This window comes from Lagenorhynchus albirostris, chromosome 10, assembly GCF_949774975.1.
Source record: "Lagenorhynchus albirostris chromosome 10, mLagAlb1.1, whole genome shotgun sequence".
NCBI lineage: Eukaryota > Metazoa > Chordata > Mammalia > Artiodactyla > Delphinidae > Lagenorhynchus > Lagenorhynchus albirostris.
In genome coordinates this window covers 84,188,457-84,206,896 of record NC_083104.1, presented here as the reverse complement: position 1 = coordinate 84,206,896, position 18,440 = coordinate 84,188,457, and the positions used below count along the sequence as shown (strand labels likewise).

The 18,440-nt window shown below is 42.4% G+C and overlaps 1 protein-coding gene across 1 annotated transcript in view; it reads left to right on the top strand.

Annotated features, from left to right (window-relative positions):
* Positions 1 to 13,362, top strand: part of CARMIL1 (capping protein regulator and myosin 1 linker 1) — a 318,449-nt gene extending 305,087 nt beyond the window's left edge. The window contains exons 34-38 of the mRNA XM_060163549.1: positions 488 to 569; positions 2,314 to 2,517; positions 3,702 to 3,842; positions 6,368 to 6,517; positions 12,329 to 13,362. Of these exons, the coding sequence (XP_060019532.1) occupies positions 488 to 569; positions 2,314 to 2,517; positions 3,702 to 3,842; positions 6,368 to 6,517; positions 12,329 to 12,465 (714 nt within the window). The 3' untranslated portion in view covers positions 12,466 to 13,362. The remainder of the gene's footprint in view (positions 1 to 487; positions 570 to 2,313; positions 2,518 to 3,701; positions 3,843 to 6,367; positions 6,518 to 12,328) is intronic.
* Positions 13,363 to 18,440: the final 5,078 nt, after the last annotated feature.

Below are 18,440 nucleotides of genomic sequence, written 5' to 3'. Positions count from 1 at the left end.
AAGACCCTGCCCATTTCAGGCCCCTTCCTACCTATTTTGTACACTGAGGTTGGGAAGGTTTCCACTGCTTTTAGATCAGTGGAACCCAATCTGGAGAGGGTCCTGGAAACAATTAGAATATCAGTGCCCCCATCACGTGGAGCCTCGGGGGCTGCAGAGCCCGCCTAGGTGTTCAATCAGAAAAACAAGAGACGGCACCACGCCCACTGGCTCCCTGTGGCCCCGCCCCTCTGTCCATGGGGAGCATCCTGAGGGAACTGGCCGCACCTTGGACCCCAGAGCCCTGATTGTAAACACAGAACAGAGCATGTCTCATGGTTTTGTCCCAGCAGCAGAGCCTCAGGGAGATGGGGAGGTCGGACACAGTCAGTGTAATGACAGTAGAGTTAAGGAGCCATTATTTGTTGCCAGTTATTATCTGCTTTGTTCTTTTTCTTACACTTTAAAAAACTGTGCACTTTTGGGGCGGGGCACTTGAATTTTTTAGAAACTTGGAAATGATGCCATCTCCCAGGATTCTTCCAGCCTGGCCTTGAGCAGCACAGAACGGTTGGATGGAGGTGGGGCAGGTAAGTCAGGCCATTGCCGTCACCCCCTTAAGAAAAACACGGTCTGATTCCATGCCTCAAATGTGACTGACAGAAGGCAAATAAAGATGGAGAGCAAGGATGGGCCTCTGTGTTACATGTTCTCAGCTTTCACCTAAAAGACCGCAGCCCTTCACCTGCCCGACACCTCCCACCATAGTAGCCTGGCACCTGGGCAGGGCACCTTTCCCTGTTTCCTAAAGGGAAGAGACTTCATTGAGAAGAACTCCTAAACTGTGGGCATTTGTACATTATTCATGCTGGTTACTTCATTTCCTTGTTCTGTTCATCATGGCTGATGAATTAATTAAATTAATTAATTATGGAAGTATAATTGACCTACAACACTGTGTTAGTTCCAGGTGCACACCACTGTGATTTGATATTTCTATCACAAAATGATCACCATGATAAGTACCATCTGTCACTGTACAAAGTTATACCAAAATCACTGACTGTATTCCCCATGCTGTACGTTTCATCCCTGTGACATTTATTTTGTCCCTGGAAGTTTGGACCTCTTAATCTCCCTCACCTAATTTCACTCATCCCTCTACCCGTTTCTTCTCTAGAATCCACCTGCTTGTTTCCTGTATCTATGAATCTGTTTCTGTTTTACTGATGATTTAAAAATAGGCCATACGTGGTATATGGGAGGAGGCCCTTTAACTGACATGAGGGGATGCTCTTTTCTTTCAGCTTGAATATTCGTGAATATCCGATTTCCTTTGACCCTTGGACTTTTCAGGTGCAGAAAGAGAGTAAGATACTTTAGATGCACACTGGCGAGTAACTTGTAAATTGTGCAGAAATTACCTCACTTTACTGTTTGACGTTCTTGTGTTTGGCTTTAGCATCTTCATAAGGTAAGAGTTGGGCTAAAACTCATATTCAACTGGCTCTTTTTTGCCTCTTATCTGGATAATTAAGGCAGCAAAAGCTATGGAGGCGGGGCATGAGCTGATACTCCTGGAGTGGTTCTCACTAGACTTGAGGTTCTGGGCATCGGCACAGCGCTCCTCTCCCAGGACCTGCAGCCAGACCCCTAACTGAATGTGCTCCAGAACGGAGGCACCTGCAGTCGGTTAGACCTGTACCTTGTGCCAGATCTAAGGAAGATCTGATGGCTTCACATGGACTGAGGCCTGCTCTCCCCCCTATACACTCATATGGACATGTACCCTATTAACTATGAGGCTTGTCATCTCTGGAATAGTCAGGGGTGATCGGAAGAGCACCACCAAATTCACCACTTTTCTAGCAAGAATTTTTGTCTTCCACCAGCGTGTTCTGATTCTAAAAACATGCTACAATGGCATGTTCCTGTTCTAAAATATCTTTGATGACAGATACAGAAAAGAAACTAGTGGTTACCAGTGGGGTGATGGGTGGGAGGAGGGGCAAGATAGGGATTAAGAGGTATAGACTGCTAGGTACACGATAAGATACAGGGCTGTAATGTACAGCACAGGGAATATGGCCAATATTTTATAATACGTTATATATGGAGTATAATCTATAAAAGTATTGAGTCACTATGTTGTACACATGAAACTAATATAATATTGTAAGTCAACTATACTTCAATTAAATAAAATATCTGATGAGAAATGACAAGAAACCATTATAGCAGCTTGCACCAGACCTCTACCTTCAAAGGACTGGGTTTTTTCACCTTTGAGTTTTTACAGTGAAGTGCTTTTTGTACCCATTTTCATTTTAAAACTGCCTAAAGTGCATCCAGAGAACCGCTTCGGTTTGGGAACACCAGAAAAGAACACCAAAGCAGAGCTCAAGGTGGAGGCGGGCTCCAGGTCCCGGAGCCTTTCCAGCAGGCCCACCAGCCCGAAGCCCCTCCTGCAGTCCCCCAAACCCAGCCTGTCGGTGCGGCCCACCATCCCGCAGAAACCGAGAACCGCCTCGCGGCCTGGTAAGGGTTTTGCTGGTCAGGAAGTGACACCATGACCGGGCCTCCACAGCTGGTTTCCAGGGCGGCTGGTGAACGTGGAGGGGGCGTGTGTGCGGGAGGGGCCGTGAGAAACCTGCCACAGTGACAAAGGCTGAAGGGTGCCTTCATTCAGCCCTGAGGTCACCCACTCAGGGACTGTCCTTGCGCTCAGGGCTACGGCTCGGAGGCAGGATGGATAAAGCAGCCTCGTGGGGTGCTGACCCCTTCACAGGGCTCAGTGTAGCTTTCTGAAAGCTGTGTCCTGGTGCTCCGACCCTTCAGAAGGCCACAGTTTAAGGATGAGGGCCACAAATAGGGAACGCATAAGTTGCTGTGTTTTTAATCCCATAGCCTGTGAAATATTTAGGGTTTAGAACAGGGCTTGGCAAACTGTGGGGCTGTTTTTGTAAATAACATGTCATGGGCACACAGCCCTACCGTCTATGTATACCACAGCCCGGCCCACACACACACACCAAACTGAGAATTACTTTGCTGGTGATAGAGCAGAGAAAGGAGTGCAATGCAGTTAATCCTTTCAATTAGACTGAAACAGGACGGCCTTTAGAATTAAGAGACGAGAGTTCTAATCCTACCTATTTTGCCATCTTTTTAGCTTAGCAGGTCATTCAATCTCTCCAGTTATACAGTGCTCACCACAGTCCTTTCTGGTTCTCAAAGTGCATGATTCTAAGTTATTCTTACTGATCTCAGTATGTGTGTGTAGGTACGTGCACCTCCACTCCTGAAAGCGCAAATATATATTATATACATGTGGTGACCACTTTACTGGATTTGACAACAGGTAAAGGCAATGGGTTATAACTATCACGCATTTTAAGAGAATCAAATAGCCTTTGTGTTTGAGGCAGAGGGAGTATTCAGTTCACTTACAGTCTTAATTTTCAAATACCAGCTCACTGAAATTGAAATTCTATATGCAAGATAGATTCACATCTACAGATTTTAACTCTTCGTAAGTTTTCATTATTTTTCTCTCTATTGTTTGTTACTTCACTGAGCTATGAAGCTAGTTTTTGGCCAGAAAAATTCTCTGCTGCTTTTTAAAAGATTATTCGTCATTTGTTTTTAAAGATTAACCCAGCTTATAGCTTTAGGAATCCAGTTTGTGAGACAGGTTGATTCATGTCTTTGTGTCTCCGTAGAGGACATCCCAGACTCTCCATCCAGCCCGGATTCCCCTAAAGTCGCTCTTCTTCCGCCTGTCCTGAAAAAGGTTCCTTTGGACAAGGAGAGAGATAGCCAGGGCAGCCCACAGCCCAGTCCCAGGACGTTTTCCCGGGAAGGTAAGACATGTTTTCTCTGAGTGAGCTCTCCGCAAGGAGAGTCATTTCAAGCGGAAGGAAGTAATCTTGGACTCAACTTATATCCTAGAGTTTGTCGGTCAGCTCAGCGTCCCTTGGATTAAGTTTTGGAACCAGTGCAGTACTTTGTTCAGAAACTTGATTCAACATTGTTGGTGACACTGGGTCTTAAAGAAGGACCATATACAGGGAATAAAAGCGTAATGGAGACACTCAGCCCAAAGATCTTTGTAATAATCATCTCTAGATGCTCCTGAACTCCCAGTGTGTTAGAAGTGCACGCACATTGTTTTGTGACGCATTTGGTTGCTACCTGTAGGTTTCTAGGTCCCACCACTGCTCAGAAGAGCTCCCCCTGGTTGTCAGTCACCTTGTCAGTCACCGTTGCTATGGTTCAGGAGCGGCTCGCACAGGCCTGGGAGACCCTGTGGCTAGTTAGCTCGCTCAGTCGTGAGGTCAGATGAGCCTCATTCTCAGAAGTGTGTCATCTGCGTGGATGCTCTCAGCGCATCATGGCACCAGTGTGTTCCTCCTAATTTGCTGAGGTAGGAGCAGAACAAGGTAGTCCCGGGACTTGAATCTCATCTCCCAGAATCAGATCAAATGTCGGTATCAGTGGAGGCGAGGTGTGTTCGGGGCGTCTTCCGCACCCCACCAGGTCTTTCCCCCACTCCTCCCATTCTGTTCAATGCACAGTTGCCTTTAGGGTTCTGTCCTTCATAAAGTGTAATGTAATTGCCATCTCTAAGCCCCACCTGTAAAGAAATTCTAGAGCCATCATCACCCATGTCCAGATAGCTCTGAGTGTGGTTTGGAGTTGCTTGGTTTTATTTTATTGTTTGATGCTTTAGAATTCTTTGACCGCTCTGACATCTTCCTCCCTTGGGCCATTTTCTTTTCTTCATGATGGTCTTGGGTTGAAGTTCATAGAAAGTGTTTGTGAGTACTGTCTTTGTTAATTGGGAGTCGAATGAAAAAGAACACAGCCTGCTTTCTCATCTCCATTCTGCAGATTTCCTTGGTGGGTGCAAGCTTCACTCACCTGTTGGCTATACATTTAAAAAGGTGGGGTTTTTGACCAAAGCTGACAGACCACTTCTGTCAGAGAAACTAAAGCCATGAACAATGGCTGACACGTATAGTCATTTCACACGGGGTAATCAGTAAATACAGGGCTTGGTGTTACAGCCACGGCCTTTGGAAGTCTCGGTGTAGGAAGAGGAAACTTTGGTGGTGCCAGGTCAGAGGGACTGGAGCCAGCGAGTGTCCTGATAGGACCACTCACACCACACAGCCCCACCCCTCATTTGCCCTTCTTTCTGCCACTGCTGACTTTGCATCTTTACTTATAAGGAAGCTTTGAAAATGCCTGAGAGAATTTTGTTGGAGAGAAATAGGGAGGCATGGAGGGGTGGTAGGGGTAAGTAGGAATGCTCACCTCATCAAAAAGCCATTGGAAATATGGAAGGATTAAAAAGAAAGGGGGAGAAGGTTGAACAAGAAATAATTGCTTAACATTTTTGAAAAATGATGTTTTCTAAGACGCCTGGCTATATGATCAGACAAGGCCTAGAGTCACCCGCCAGCCTCCTGAGTAACAGCACGTACCATGGAGCCTCTGGTTAACGGAGCGGGTGAAATACTGGATGCTGCTCGTGTGCTCGTTGCTGCTTTGAAAAATTCAGGTGTTCTTTCCCCAGGAACTTAGGAATGAATGAGTTGCTTCATAGCTTCAGGGATAGATGTTTGATTCCCTTCCTCACTCCCCCCCAGCAGCAAATACTATGGATGGTTCGTGACCCCATCTTTCCAGCTAAAGACTGTAGAGCCGGGGAGACCACTGCTTTCCCCTCTGGCATCCAGGATAAGTTAGTCACCGAGATCATTCTGATGGTGTCGCTTGATACTGAAATTGGACTGAAAATCTAGGTGAGGTCTGAGCACGGTCTGTACATGTCTGAGGTGGTAATATTTTGATTTCAGTTTATTTTTCAGCTTGTCCACTAAGCTGGCCCAGGAAGGAGAGCCCTTGTGAGCCCTCTCTTTTTCTTTAGAAAAATGTTCCTGCTGTGCTCATTCCTATTTTCTTGTACATGATTCATGCTGGTTACTTCATTTCCTTGTTCTGTGCCTCCCTTTGGACTAGCGTGCCCAACTCATTTCTGAAACAGGTAAATGGCTGTGATTCTTCTGGATTATTCCATAGTGAATGTGACTTTCGTTAATCCATCTTAGGATCGAAATGGTAATGTGGGGGCCTTTTTATTAGTACCTTTTGGGGGCAGACTCAGCGCTCACCTCATTTTGCACGACATTTCCATAATGTTGGCTGTTGAATTCTGTAGATAATGGTATATCTGTTCAGGACCAACACTGGAGGTTCCTTGAATCTTAAGTGGGGTGGGTAAGCTGATATTTAAGTTTTATAGATTAATATTTTTTAATACTAATGTCAACATGATGTTATTTGCCTACTACAAAGGGTAAAATGAATCCCTTTTCCTCAGTAGTGCAAAGAGGAGATTATTACAAAAGGCATTCAGATCATGACAGTGGCAAGCCTTCCAGTAGAGGGAAAAGACCTTCAAAACTGTACTCCACCATTGCAGAAGAGGAAGTGAATGCAATTGGGCACAGGAGGTCACAGCCAACAAATGGTTAGAGTCTTCAATTATCATCCCTCACTGTCCCAAAGCTTATGAACTGGCACTAACAAAAACAAACTTTAATTGAGTAACTTCTATCCTGGGACTGGGTCAGGGATTATTCATAAACTGGTTTTTTTTTTTTCTAAATGGCAACGGGATGGTCCTTCCATTGGGGGCAAAAAGTATTGACTTAAAAATCTAAATTTAGAAATTCTTATGAGGAGGATCAAGTTACTTTGGAGTATGGTGACTTGTCCTTTCAAATTTCTGTGATCCTGGAGGTTTATTTTTATATTCAGGGTCATGTCTCCTATTCTCCCCCTTTCTCTCTTTACTCTTCTCTTAGATTTCAACTGGGATGGGGTCAGAAATTCTTAGAGTAGCACAGTTTACCCTTTAGAGAATGTTGGTCTAACACCTTACCTTACACTCTTTTAGGGAAGGATGCACGTGATCTTTTAGCAGACATTTTATGACCCTTTAGTAAGAAAGGAAAAGTACCAATTAACTTTTCAACCTCTAGGAACAATTTATACTATTTCACAGCAGTTACTCAATAACTTCTCTCTGCCGTTTGACACTGTAGTAAATTCTGTAAAGTTATTTTCAGGTGAGGACAGTCCTAGGAGAGAAAAAGGAGACGGATTTTAAATCAGCTTTCGTCTCCAATGGGAAATTTTAGAACAAGCACTGCTGATTCAGAGAGGAAATGGCTTTTCTATGACCATTCATCATCTCCCTGGTTAATAACTTTTTATAAATATGACTTGAAAAGTCTTTTAAAGGAAATTTTAGTATCATAAAAGAAAAAGAATACAAAATTCTGGTATGTGAAATTTCCTTAAGGGACTTTATCCCTTAGAAGGCGGCTTTTATTTCTTTCTGTAAAACTATCAGAGGTTAACATATGATGTTAACATATGAGTGTCTTGGCTCCAAGGATAAAGTGCCCACAGCCACGCAGTCTAGCCATAACCCCACATCCCTCAAGAGGGAAGGGCACTGGAAGTGACCTTATAATAGGGATAATTTCCCTTTATTTTTAAAAGGCTAAACCATTCTCAAACTTTAGCACTTGATTATTGATGATAAACCTCTCCCACCTTAGAGCTTAGTAGCCCAGTGAGTTATGATTTCTCAAGTAGGAACTACTGTCTTTGAGGACTTTCCTCGACAGATTTAAACACAAAGAAAACATCTACCAGCCCCCCACGAGCAACAGCATTTGGAATCAGCCTTCTTGGCCAGTACTGTTGGATGAGCCATGTACTCTGACTTGCCTGGAGGCCCGGCGCACACTAGCCACATGACAGGGTGGAGTTAAGGACATGCCCACCACATAAAGCGAAGTCCGTAGTCTGTAGATACGCATGGACCATTCTGTCTGGGCCGAGTAGCACTTGCCCTAGAGGAAACCAACCAGCTTGGTCCTTCTTTTAAAGTACTTCCTTTGTGGTAGGTGTGTTCATAGACACACGATTACAGTAACTCTTTTCCCTGCAAGAGATTTTCTAAGAAAATCAGTTGTCTTCAAGTCACAGAAAAATTACATAAATGAACACCTAAGACACTTATCTTCTGGAGAGAATTAATTCTTAGAGTATATGAAATCAGAAGTTTTGATAAGGACACCCAAGGTTACATAGATGTTTCTAGATTTTTGGAAATTTACATTTGAACTATTGCATCAGTTGACTCATATCACTTGTTAGTAACAAAGCACCCCTGATACAAAGTAATGTTCCTTCTTCGAGAGGCCACTAGAGCACTTTATACAACACACAGACGAGGAGCCCGCCTGCCAGTACCACATGGTACTGGATCAGCCAGCGAGGCTTTGAGTTAAACTAAGATGAAGCCAGAGATAAGCCAAATCCTAGACAGGCGAGAACTTCTGTGTCTCTCTGATTTTTTCATGACCTCTTTGTGATGGGCTGCATCAAATTTTGATGGAATTCAATAGGACCATCTTGATTTGCTTTGCTGCCTTGATTTCTTGAACGATGGACAGGAAACCAAAAATGTAATTTTTACGGGAGCTTCAATTAAAGTAATTTTATGTATAATATTTTAATCCTGTTTTGTTAGTGCCGATTCCCAGCACTTGTCTTCACCCCTGAGAACTGCGTAGCAGTCTTTCTGCATAGTTTCCTGGTTAACCAATAGCGTTCAGCAGAGCAATTCTGTTAAACCACAGTGTGTACTTTTCTTTAAGAACAGCTTTGTTTATGCTAAAACAGCTTTCTTATTTTCCTAAATGTATGCGTGAAACAGAGGCTATTGTTCTCAAAGCATGCTACCTATTTTTATCATGATTATTATGTTTTAATTGTGTGGCTATTTTAATATTGATGTGACAGGTAAAATGCTTACTTTCTTTTCCTGGAAGTACTTGTAACTGCATCAAGTGATATGCATTTCATATCATTTCCTCGCTACGTTTACTCATAAGCTGTGATGTTTTCATTAGAGTATGTCCTATTTTCTTGAAGAAAATAGTTGGTTTTGGCTTTGTATGCATTGTAATGTATTCTACTTGTACAGGCCATCTTATTGTGAGATTCCTTTTATATATATCACTTGCTTCTTCCATAATTCAGCCTATAGCCAACAAATATTATTGTCTGTAAGCCAGTGCTCTGTTCCCCATTTTTCACCAGATCTGGGTTCTACTACCCCTACGTGAATTCTTCAAAAGAAATTTAATGGTTGGTTGGCACTTTGGGCCCTTGCCAGAAAGTATTAAGAAACCAGGGCCGACTACTGAGTATTATTTTAAGGTCATCATAATGTTTTCTCCTGGGAAATATGGAGGTCAGTGGAGCTTAAAATGAAGAAAAGCTCAAATTTTTATATGAATCTCTAATTCTGAATTTATATGCACATTTCAGAAGCTTTAAAATTAGCATATATATGTATTTGCATATATATATATATACGCAAAATCAGATCATCTTCAAGAATGACAGATTTCACATTTGAGCCTCTCTAGGCCAGTTATCGCCACTGTAGATAGGATATGAATATACATGGAGTGTCTGTTGAATACATTGCCTGTTTACTTACTCAGGTATCTTTTATAATGGTACCTGGAACGGTAATAAATATGTGTATAGACATATATAGAGATGTTCCAGCACTTTACAGTATAAAAGAAATTAGATTGTTTTACTGCACTTCTTTAATGTAAGAATTCACACATTAAAGCAGGCTGCCTAAGAGTCTAAATTCAGAAATATTGAACCTACTTCAATATAATTGTAATTAACATCCTAATCACATGCAATCAAATAATGCTGCCTAAAGGCTGGAAAACAAGCCTGACAAAGAACATTCCCCCTACAAAGTTGTTTGCACTAGTGATCTGGACTAATACTGTGTGCTTTGGGTTCCAAACTCAAAGTTAGTTGTGCAACTAGTTCCTTGATCTCACCATGCCTCAGTTTTCCTATCCAAGAAAGGTGCCTACCTATGATACAAAGAAAATGTCAGCCTGGTACTAGACTCATTGTCACATTCCCAATTGGTAGAGTTAAATCAATGACAGTGAATATGTTTAGAATAAATTTTTAGATAATGGTACCACCCTAGTGAACTGCTTTGACAGTCCCCCAGAAAGAGCATGTCATTATTCCTCTCAGTGACTATGTCGGACAAATTAAAATGTTTGCTTTCATGACTGGTACCAACTCAGAAACCAGCCTGTTAACTTGCCCCCCGCCCACTCCCCATCCCTGGAGGACTCAAATACTAGTGTCACTTGGATGGAGGCTAAAGGACAATCTTACTTTTTGCAGGGAAGATTCCTGTGTTGGATTTCTCTCAGTTTCGCTTAGCCCTGGTCCAGGGTTCTCCGTTTTTATCTGTGACAGAAACATATTTGATTGCGTGAATTTCTCCATTTTTAGAGAGTAGTCTGATGTCATATCATGTAACATCAATTAGACCTGGGATTTCGAGGAAGCCTAAAATATTGGGAAGGATGAAAAGTTTTAATCTAAGAATAAAAGCTAATATGTTTGCTCTGAAAACAAATGAGCAATGCATCACCATACTTATTTCTTCCTTAGAGCTTGTAGTGTTGGAAATTTTTGAGTAATACTTACTTTAGTTTTAAAATGAATGAATAAAATTTCCTAGCAGTTTTCACTAGTAATGCTCTACTATGAGGTTAGATTATTTATTGCACAGTATTTCAAGATGAAAATATGATAAATTTTCTCTATTAACTCCTGTTCATAATACACACACAAGTTGAGAACTTAAATACTTTGAGTCTTATTGAATACTATCAAATTGGCTTTGTAATAAAGGGCAAACTATTTATAGAAAATTATTTACTTTTCCAAAACCTGGCTTGTTAACAACTTTCAAAGGACCAAACAAACACATTTAATTTTTTTACCCAATGCAAGCTAAAAAATAAAAATATATATCATTTTTTCATTGCTTTTCCCCTCCATCTGAGAATTTGCTCAAAGCTGTTGGGTAAAAAGAAGTCAAAAAATTTTTAAAAATTACTTACTTGTATGGTGAGATTTGAAAGTTTATTCCTTTTCAGAATTGAGTAATTTCAATTTAATGTAATTAACGAAGCTTAAATTTTTATTGTCTAGAGGTCAGAATCTGGCCCTGACAGCAGGAGTGGCAGGAGAAGTACTTTACTATGTTTGCATTTTGACTATTAGGTTTCATGAGCTTTCACTTCCTGAAACACCATTCTTTAGCAGAGTAAACATTTAATTATCCAAGATGAGTTTTTTAGCATAATGCTAACATCGAAATGATTAGAAGAATCAAATGAATCCTCTTGCTTTTCCAGGACTACGTGCCTGGTTGGATCATTTAAACTTCTGAGGGGTGAGGTAGCCGTACTCTTTCAAGCCACACAAAGTGCATGGGTTCGGTATTTTTAGCTTAAGTGGTGTCTCTACAATAGACTTGGTGAGTAATATTTAATAACCCTTAACAGTCATGCTGGAGTGTGGCATCTGAACCCTTCCCAAGGTATAGTAGCAGTGAAGCTATGATCTAGTTGGAAAGAACATGGGCTTTGGAGAAAGATTTGGGTTAAATCCCGATTCCAAGTTTTATGGAACCTACCCCGTAGCTGTGAACAACAGAGCGCCTGGCAGGACACATCACAAAGGCTCAGTCTGGTGATTGTTCTCTCATTGCTTTGTAGAGACACAGCAGATCCTTCATATTTATATGTGATCAAAACAGGCAACAAAAATGGCAGTTCTTTTACCTGGAGGCTGGTTCCTAGAGGATTGAATATAGGCAGTATTAATTCATCTCTACAAGACGATTCATTTCCTAGCGAGTGAAACTGAAGTTTTCTAAGACATAGAAAACCCTGACAAGGATTACTAGGGCCTCTGCTTATATCCCGTCCCTGAAGCAGGGATGGCCAACCCTGAATGGTCCACCTCAGGGCTCTGCTTCCTGTGCTGCATGAGGGGGCAGCTGTGACTGAGGAGCTCACCTGGGGCACAGTGGCTTCAGTGCTCCTCCTTCCTGGCCTCTCCCTTCGCTCCCACCCACACCCTCACCTCCTGGGGTCCTTGCCCTCAGATGGTCAACCACATCTATGAGAGGCTCACCCTCTCATAGACTGGGGTTTTTCTGTTTTGTTTTGTTGATTTGTTTTTAATTTCTGTCTAGAGTCTTGAAATGTACTTGGCAAGTTGCTTTTGAGCAAGTTCATCCCGAACCCTCCCACTCTTCAGGGCCCCTGCATCTCACCCCATTACTGCTCAGGCCACTGGCATCTTCTTGTTCATCAACTATAATGACTTCCTTTCCTTTCTGTTTCAGTGTCCAGGAGAAGCTGGGGCCAGCAGGCCCAGGAGTGTCAAGAACAAAAGCAGTGGTCCTCCAGTAAAGATGGCCAGCAAGGCAGCAAATCCAGTGACTCTGGGGAAGAAGCAGAAAAAGAGTTTATTTTTGTGTAACCGTCACCCACGTAGAAGTCTTACCATGCGGGGTGCGTTTGCTGGCCATCAGAGAGGAACCAAGGGCAACACCTCTTCCTACTTCCTAAGCACCTTCTCTTGGTGCTTTTTCCTTTGTCCTTCCCCACCCCCCCCCCCCACCAAAACTGAAACAGATCCATCTCTCGGTAATCAAAGCACATGTCTGATCTTCTCCCAACCCTTAGCATTTGATTTCTATGCATTCCTTCATATGCCTTCAGTGAATGCCAGCAATTATCCCATGGGCCCTACTTGAATTTCTCTGAGGCAGCTACAGTTTGCCCTGTAAGATGAGTTTGGGGAGGTAAACAAAGTAACTGGACACAAACTCACAAGTAACACCATCCAGCTGACCCTGGGGTACTGCTGCACGTACCTGTGTCAAATCTGCACTTGACTTGATAGAGCAATTTATTCTTGATGTATGCAATTGCACACTGTAATTATATTAACAGAGCACACTAATAATTTGTATAAATTATATATATTAGATCTTGGGTCTGGTTTTTGCATTCTCCCATGGGGAACTTCTTCCTTCCCGATGTGGAATTGTACATTTTAACTTGGTCTGGTGACCTTTGTGATACCATCAACAAGCGAGTTAAGAACCGAGTGAAAGGCCCGTGGCTGATTCTACCATGTGCCCAGGTTAATGTATATAGTTGACTGGAATGAGGTTTTATGAATATTCGTGTTTTTTGAAGGCCTTTAATTTCTGTCTGCATATTAGCTTTTAACGTGTGATTAAGAGAGAATACTTTGACACCTGTAAAAAAATCAAACTACTACTTTTGAAGACATTTCACAAATATTCACTTACATACGCGCTGAAGGTATTTTATGCATATGTATATTTATACCAATAAAATGATTTTACAAGTGGAACTGCGACTTTCTCCAATGCCTTTTTTACTGAGGATTGGCTTGTGATGAACTTTGTTTTCCAAAAATCCACAATAACCACGGTTCCCAGATAATCAAAAACCTATTACATTCCCAGTAAATGCAACTTGCTAATTCCATGCCCTCCTCTCACCTTTGGCCAAAGGATGAAATTCATCAAAAGGTTATATTATGAGTGTCCAAGAGAGCCCACTCAGGCCAAATGACAGGGCCAGATGATGGAGTGGGGGCCTGAGTCGCTCAGAAAATACCAAGGCACTGTGAGATGAGCCGGACTACTGCTAGGAGGGGTCTGGGAATCTTCACCTAAGTTACAGACCATGGTTTTCCTACTGGTGCCATGTGCAAGCCCTAAACTAAGAATCAGCCTATCAGTAATTCACACCCCATCTCAATTATACCAAACAGGGGCCAAAAAAGCCAGGAATCACTTTGTTTTGAGGACGCTTCGTTGTATGGCTACATTGGGCAGGCTGACCTTCCAAATGTATTTTTCCTTAGTTTAACATTGGTTGGTCTGGGTCTACTTTGCAGAGGCCATTGGCCAGCAATTGGGCAGGCATGTGTCAGGTGTTGGAAAGAAGTCAAACTGCAATTAAAAAATGGCCACTGAAAATCCAGGAAGAGGATAACCGACACCTGGTTATTTACGATGGGGAGCTCCACCTGTCTCCACCTGTGGTAGAAAAGATGTTCTCATGCCTTTGATCCTGCCCCATGCTGGCTTGTTTCCCCGTGTGATCCAGCTTCTGTTCAGTATCCACTTTAACACTCTCCATTTGCAAAATAGTATTCCCAGAGGAAATATTGCAAACTTGAAGGGAAAACAATGACTCATTTCTTTTTTGTGAAAGAAAATATATGAAAAAATTACAACAGAAAATCTAAGGAGGCAGGGCAGCCCTGATTTTTCAAAAATGTTGCACCTGTCCTCAACCCCTAGTGTGCAAATCCTAAATTGAGATGGCCATGAAAAGATTTAGCATTTTTTACTTGCTAATTAAAAGCATTGCCCAGGTGTGGTGGCCCTGCTGTAGAAACCATTTGGAGTTCATTCTCTGCCTGTTCCTCTTTTTTTCTTCAGAGCAAGAACATTAACCAACACCTTCTATAGATTGTTGAAGGAGCCCAGTGGGAGGTCTTGGTAGAGGCTCTAGATTATGTGGCTGACCCTCATGTCCACTCTATAAGGCGCTAAGGAAATAGAGGTTTCAGACCCTCAAGGATTGTCACTGCTGTGTTTGGAGTCCTGCTCTTCCTAAGGTACACAGTCAACTAGAAACCTGCATTCCCGACTCTCATTTAGCCCAGAACCCAACCCCTTAGCCAAATTGCTGAAGACCAGAACCGGGCCAGAACCCAACCCCTTAGCCTCCTTAACATCATACACAAAAATAAGCTCAAAATGGATTAAAGACCTAAATGTAATGCTGGATATTACAAAACTCTCAGAGAAAATCATTGGCAGAATGCTCTCTGACATAAATGGCAGCAAGATCTTTTTTGGTCCACCTCCTAGAGTAATGGAAATAAAAACAAACAAATTGGACCTACTGAAACTTACAAGATTTTGCACAGCAAAGGAAACCATAAACAAAATGAAAAGACAACCCACAGAATGGGAAAAAATATTTGCAAATGAAGCAACTGACAAGGGATTAATCTCCAAAATATACAAACAGCTCATGCATCTGAATATCAAAAACCCAAACAACCCAATCAAAAAATGGGCAGATCTAAACAGACATTTCTCCAAAGAAGACATACAGATGGCCAACAGACACATGAAAAGATGCTCAACATCACTAATTATTAGAGAAATGCAAATCAAAACTGCAATGAGATATCACCTCGCACCAGTCAGAATGGCCATCATCAAAAAATCTACAAGCAATAAATGCTGGAGAGGGTGTGGAGAAAAGGGAAGCTTCCTACACTGTTGGTGGGAATGTAAATTGGTGTAGCCACTGTGGAGACCAGTATGGAGGTTCCTTAAAAAACTAAGAATAGAGCTACCATATGATCCAGCAATCCCATTCCTGGGCATATATCTGGAGAAAACCATAATTCAAAAAGATACATGCACCCCAGTGTTCACTGCAGCACTATTTACAATAGCCAAGACATCAAAGCAACCTAAATGTCCACTGACAGAGGAATGGATAAAGAAGAGATGGTACATATATACAATGGAATATTACTCAGCCATAAAAAAAGAATGAAATAATGCCATTTGCAGCAACATGGATGGACCTAGAGATCATCATACTAAGTGAAGTAAGTCAGAGAAAGAAAGACAAATATCATATGATATTGCTTATATGTGGAATCTAAAAAAGGGGTACAGATTAACTTATCTACAAAACAGAGTTACAGATGTAGAAAACAGACTTATGGTTACCAGGGGGTAAGGGAGAGGAAGGGATAAACTGGGAGACTGGGACTGACATATACACACTACTATATATAAAATAGATAACTAATAAGGACCTACTGTATAGCACAGGGAATTCTACTCAATACGCTGTAATGGCCTATATGGGAAAAGAATCTAAGAAAGAGTGGATATATGTATATGTATAACTGATTCACTTTGCTGTACACCTGAAACTAACACAACATTGTAAGTCAACTATACTCTAATAAAAATTTAAAAAATAAAAACTATAAAAAATTCTTTTTAATAAATAAAATTTAAAAATCCATGCTTTGAAGCAGCCTGGCCTCACCTCTCCTTCACAGTACAGGCCTGGGGCTGGGCCAACTGCTCAGCGAGCTGTTTTACTGGGGCCTCCCAGCCCCCTGCAACTATAGCTGCACACACACCCCATGTGACACAAAGCTGAACACAGGAGAAGCTTGATTCACTAACACGGGCCATCAGTTTCATCTGCTGGTAACGTAATTAACGTATATTAAGATCTATGTGATGTTTGTCTCACATCTAGACATGGGAAAGCAATGAATTTGGCTTCTGTGGATCCGTCAGCATCTGCCCGGAGCCAGGGTCGTCTGCCTGGGGTTTGGAATGTTGATCACTGTTGGCCACCATCCCCCAAATTGCCAAGGTTCAAAATGTAGAACAAGGCACGTGAGACCCACACACTGCATCTCAAGATTCCTTAGTCTAAGGTCAGATTTTTACCTTGTTTCATAATCACACCTTGAATTTGTAGCTTCTTTGATGAAGGAAAAATTTCTTATGAATTAGATGCTCTCCCCCGTTAGAGATTTCTCACACTAGATATCCCTCCAAGGGTAATATCCATGCCGTTATTCAATGGTGGCAAATATAACAGAACTAGCGTGATACATCCATACTTTCTAATTTCAGCTTGCATTAGATTTAACTCAGAATGAGGCTGTCACAGTGTACGCACCGTTTACACTGCGGGCCTGTTTCATGCATCCATACCCAACCCAGTACTTTGGGATTGGGCACAACTCTGCACCTCCTTGCCATACTGTGATCGTGAAGTCTTTGTTGACAAGAAAAGTATACATTTAACCTGTTTCTTAAGGTGTGAAGGAATTATCTCAAAGACAAATATTGTCAAGGTGGCAGACACTCCGAGTTAGTTTCCATGTGATCAGAGCAGCCTGGCTGGATGCAGAAAAACCACTGCTGGGAAGATGTGCTTTGACCTCCTAGACACTGAATCCCTGCAGAGAATTCAGAGGTGTGCTGTACACGGATTCTTCCATAGAACAGGGTCCTTACCCATGGCAGGAACCATGGAGGAGGGAGCCCTGGAACAGCGCCTGCAGAGTGGGAGGTGGTTGGTACAGGGGGCAGCTCATGTTAGGGATGTTCCTACATCCATCCAAGGGGTCAAGAGATCACCGTCTTCTCTCAGGTCCTCAGAGGGGAGAGTAAAGGCAGGCTGTTTCCAACTTATGAGATCAAAAGAGTTCAAGGGGATATCTGACCCTTTGGTGGCACATTCACATTGTGGCCTGGCCAGTCCTGGAAGCCCGTTCTCTCAGTAATCAAATTATTTTGAGGCTGGCCCCTCATGGACCACCTTCTCGCTTTGATCACACCACCAGGTAACCTTATTCCCTTCCAAGGCTACAATTCGCATCTTGGTGATGACGTCCCCCTCCCTCATCTCTTGCTTCCCACTCTCTTCAGCATCAGTAGGATGACCCATGGGCATCAGAAATAATCGTGTCCACTCATTAAACTTACAAGCTTTTGCACAGCAAAGGAAACCATGAACACAATGAAAAGACAACCCTTAGAATGGGAAAAAATATTTGCAAATGAAGCAACTGACAAGGGATTAATCTCCAAAATATACCAACAGCCCATGCAGCTCAATATCAAAGAAACAAACAACCCAATCAAAAAATGGGCAGAAGATCTAAATAGACATTTCTCCAAAGAAAACATGCAGATGGCCAACAGACACATGAGAAGATGCTCAACAACACAAATTATTAGAGAAACGCAAATCAAAACTATGGTGAGGGGGCTTCCCTGGTGGCGCAGTGGTTGAGAGTCCGCCTGCCGATGCAGGGGACACGGGTGCGTGCCCCGGTCCGGGAAGATCCCACATGCTGCGGAGCGGCTGGGCCCGTGAGCCATAGCCACTGAGCCTGCGCGTCCGGAGCCTGTGCTCCGCAACGGGAGAGGCCACAACAGTGAGAGGCCCGCATACAGCAAAAAAAAAAAAAAAACACCAAAAAAAACTATAGTGAGATATCACCTCACACAGGTCAGAATGGCCATCATCAAAAAATGAACAAACAATAAATGCTGGAGAGGGTGTGGAGAAAAGGGAACCCTCCTACACTATTGGTGGGAATGTAAGTTGGTGCGGCCACTATGGAGAACAGTATGGAGGTTCCTTAAAAAACTAAAAACAGAGCTACCTTATGATCCAGCAATCCCACTCCTGGGCATATATCTGAAGAAAACCATAATTCACAAAGATTACATGTACCCCAGTGGTCATTGCAGCACTATTTACAATAGCCAAGACATGGAAGCAACCTAAATGTCCACTGACAGAGGAATGGATAAAGAAGATGTGGTACATATATAC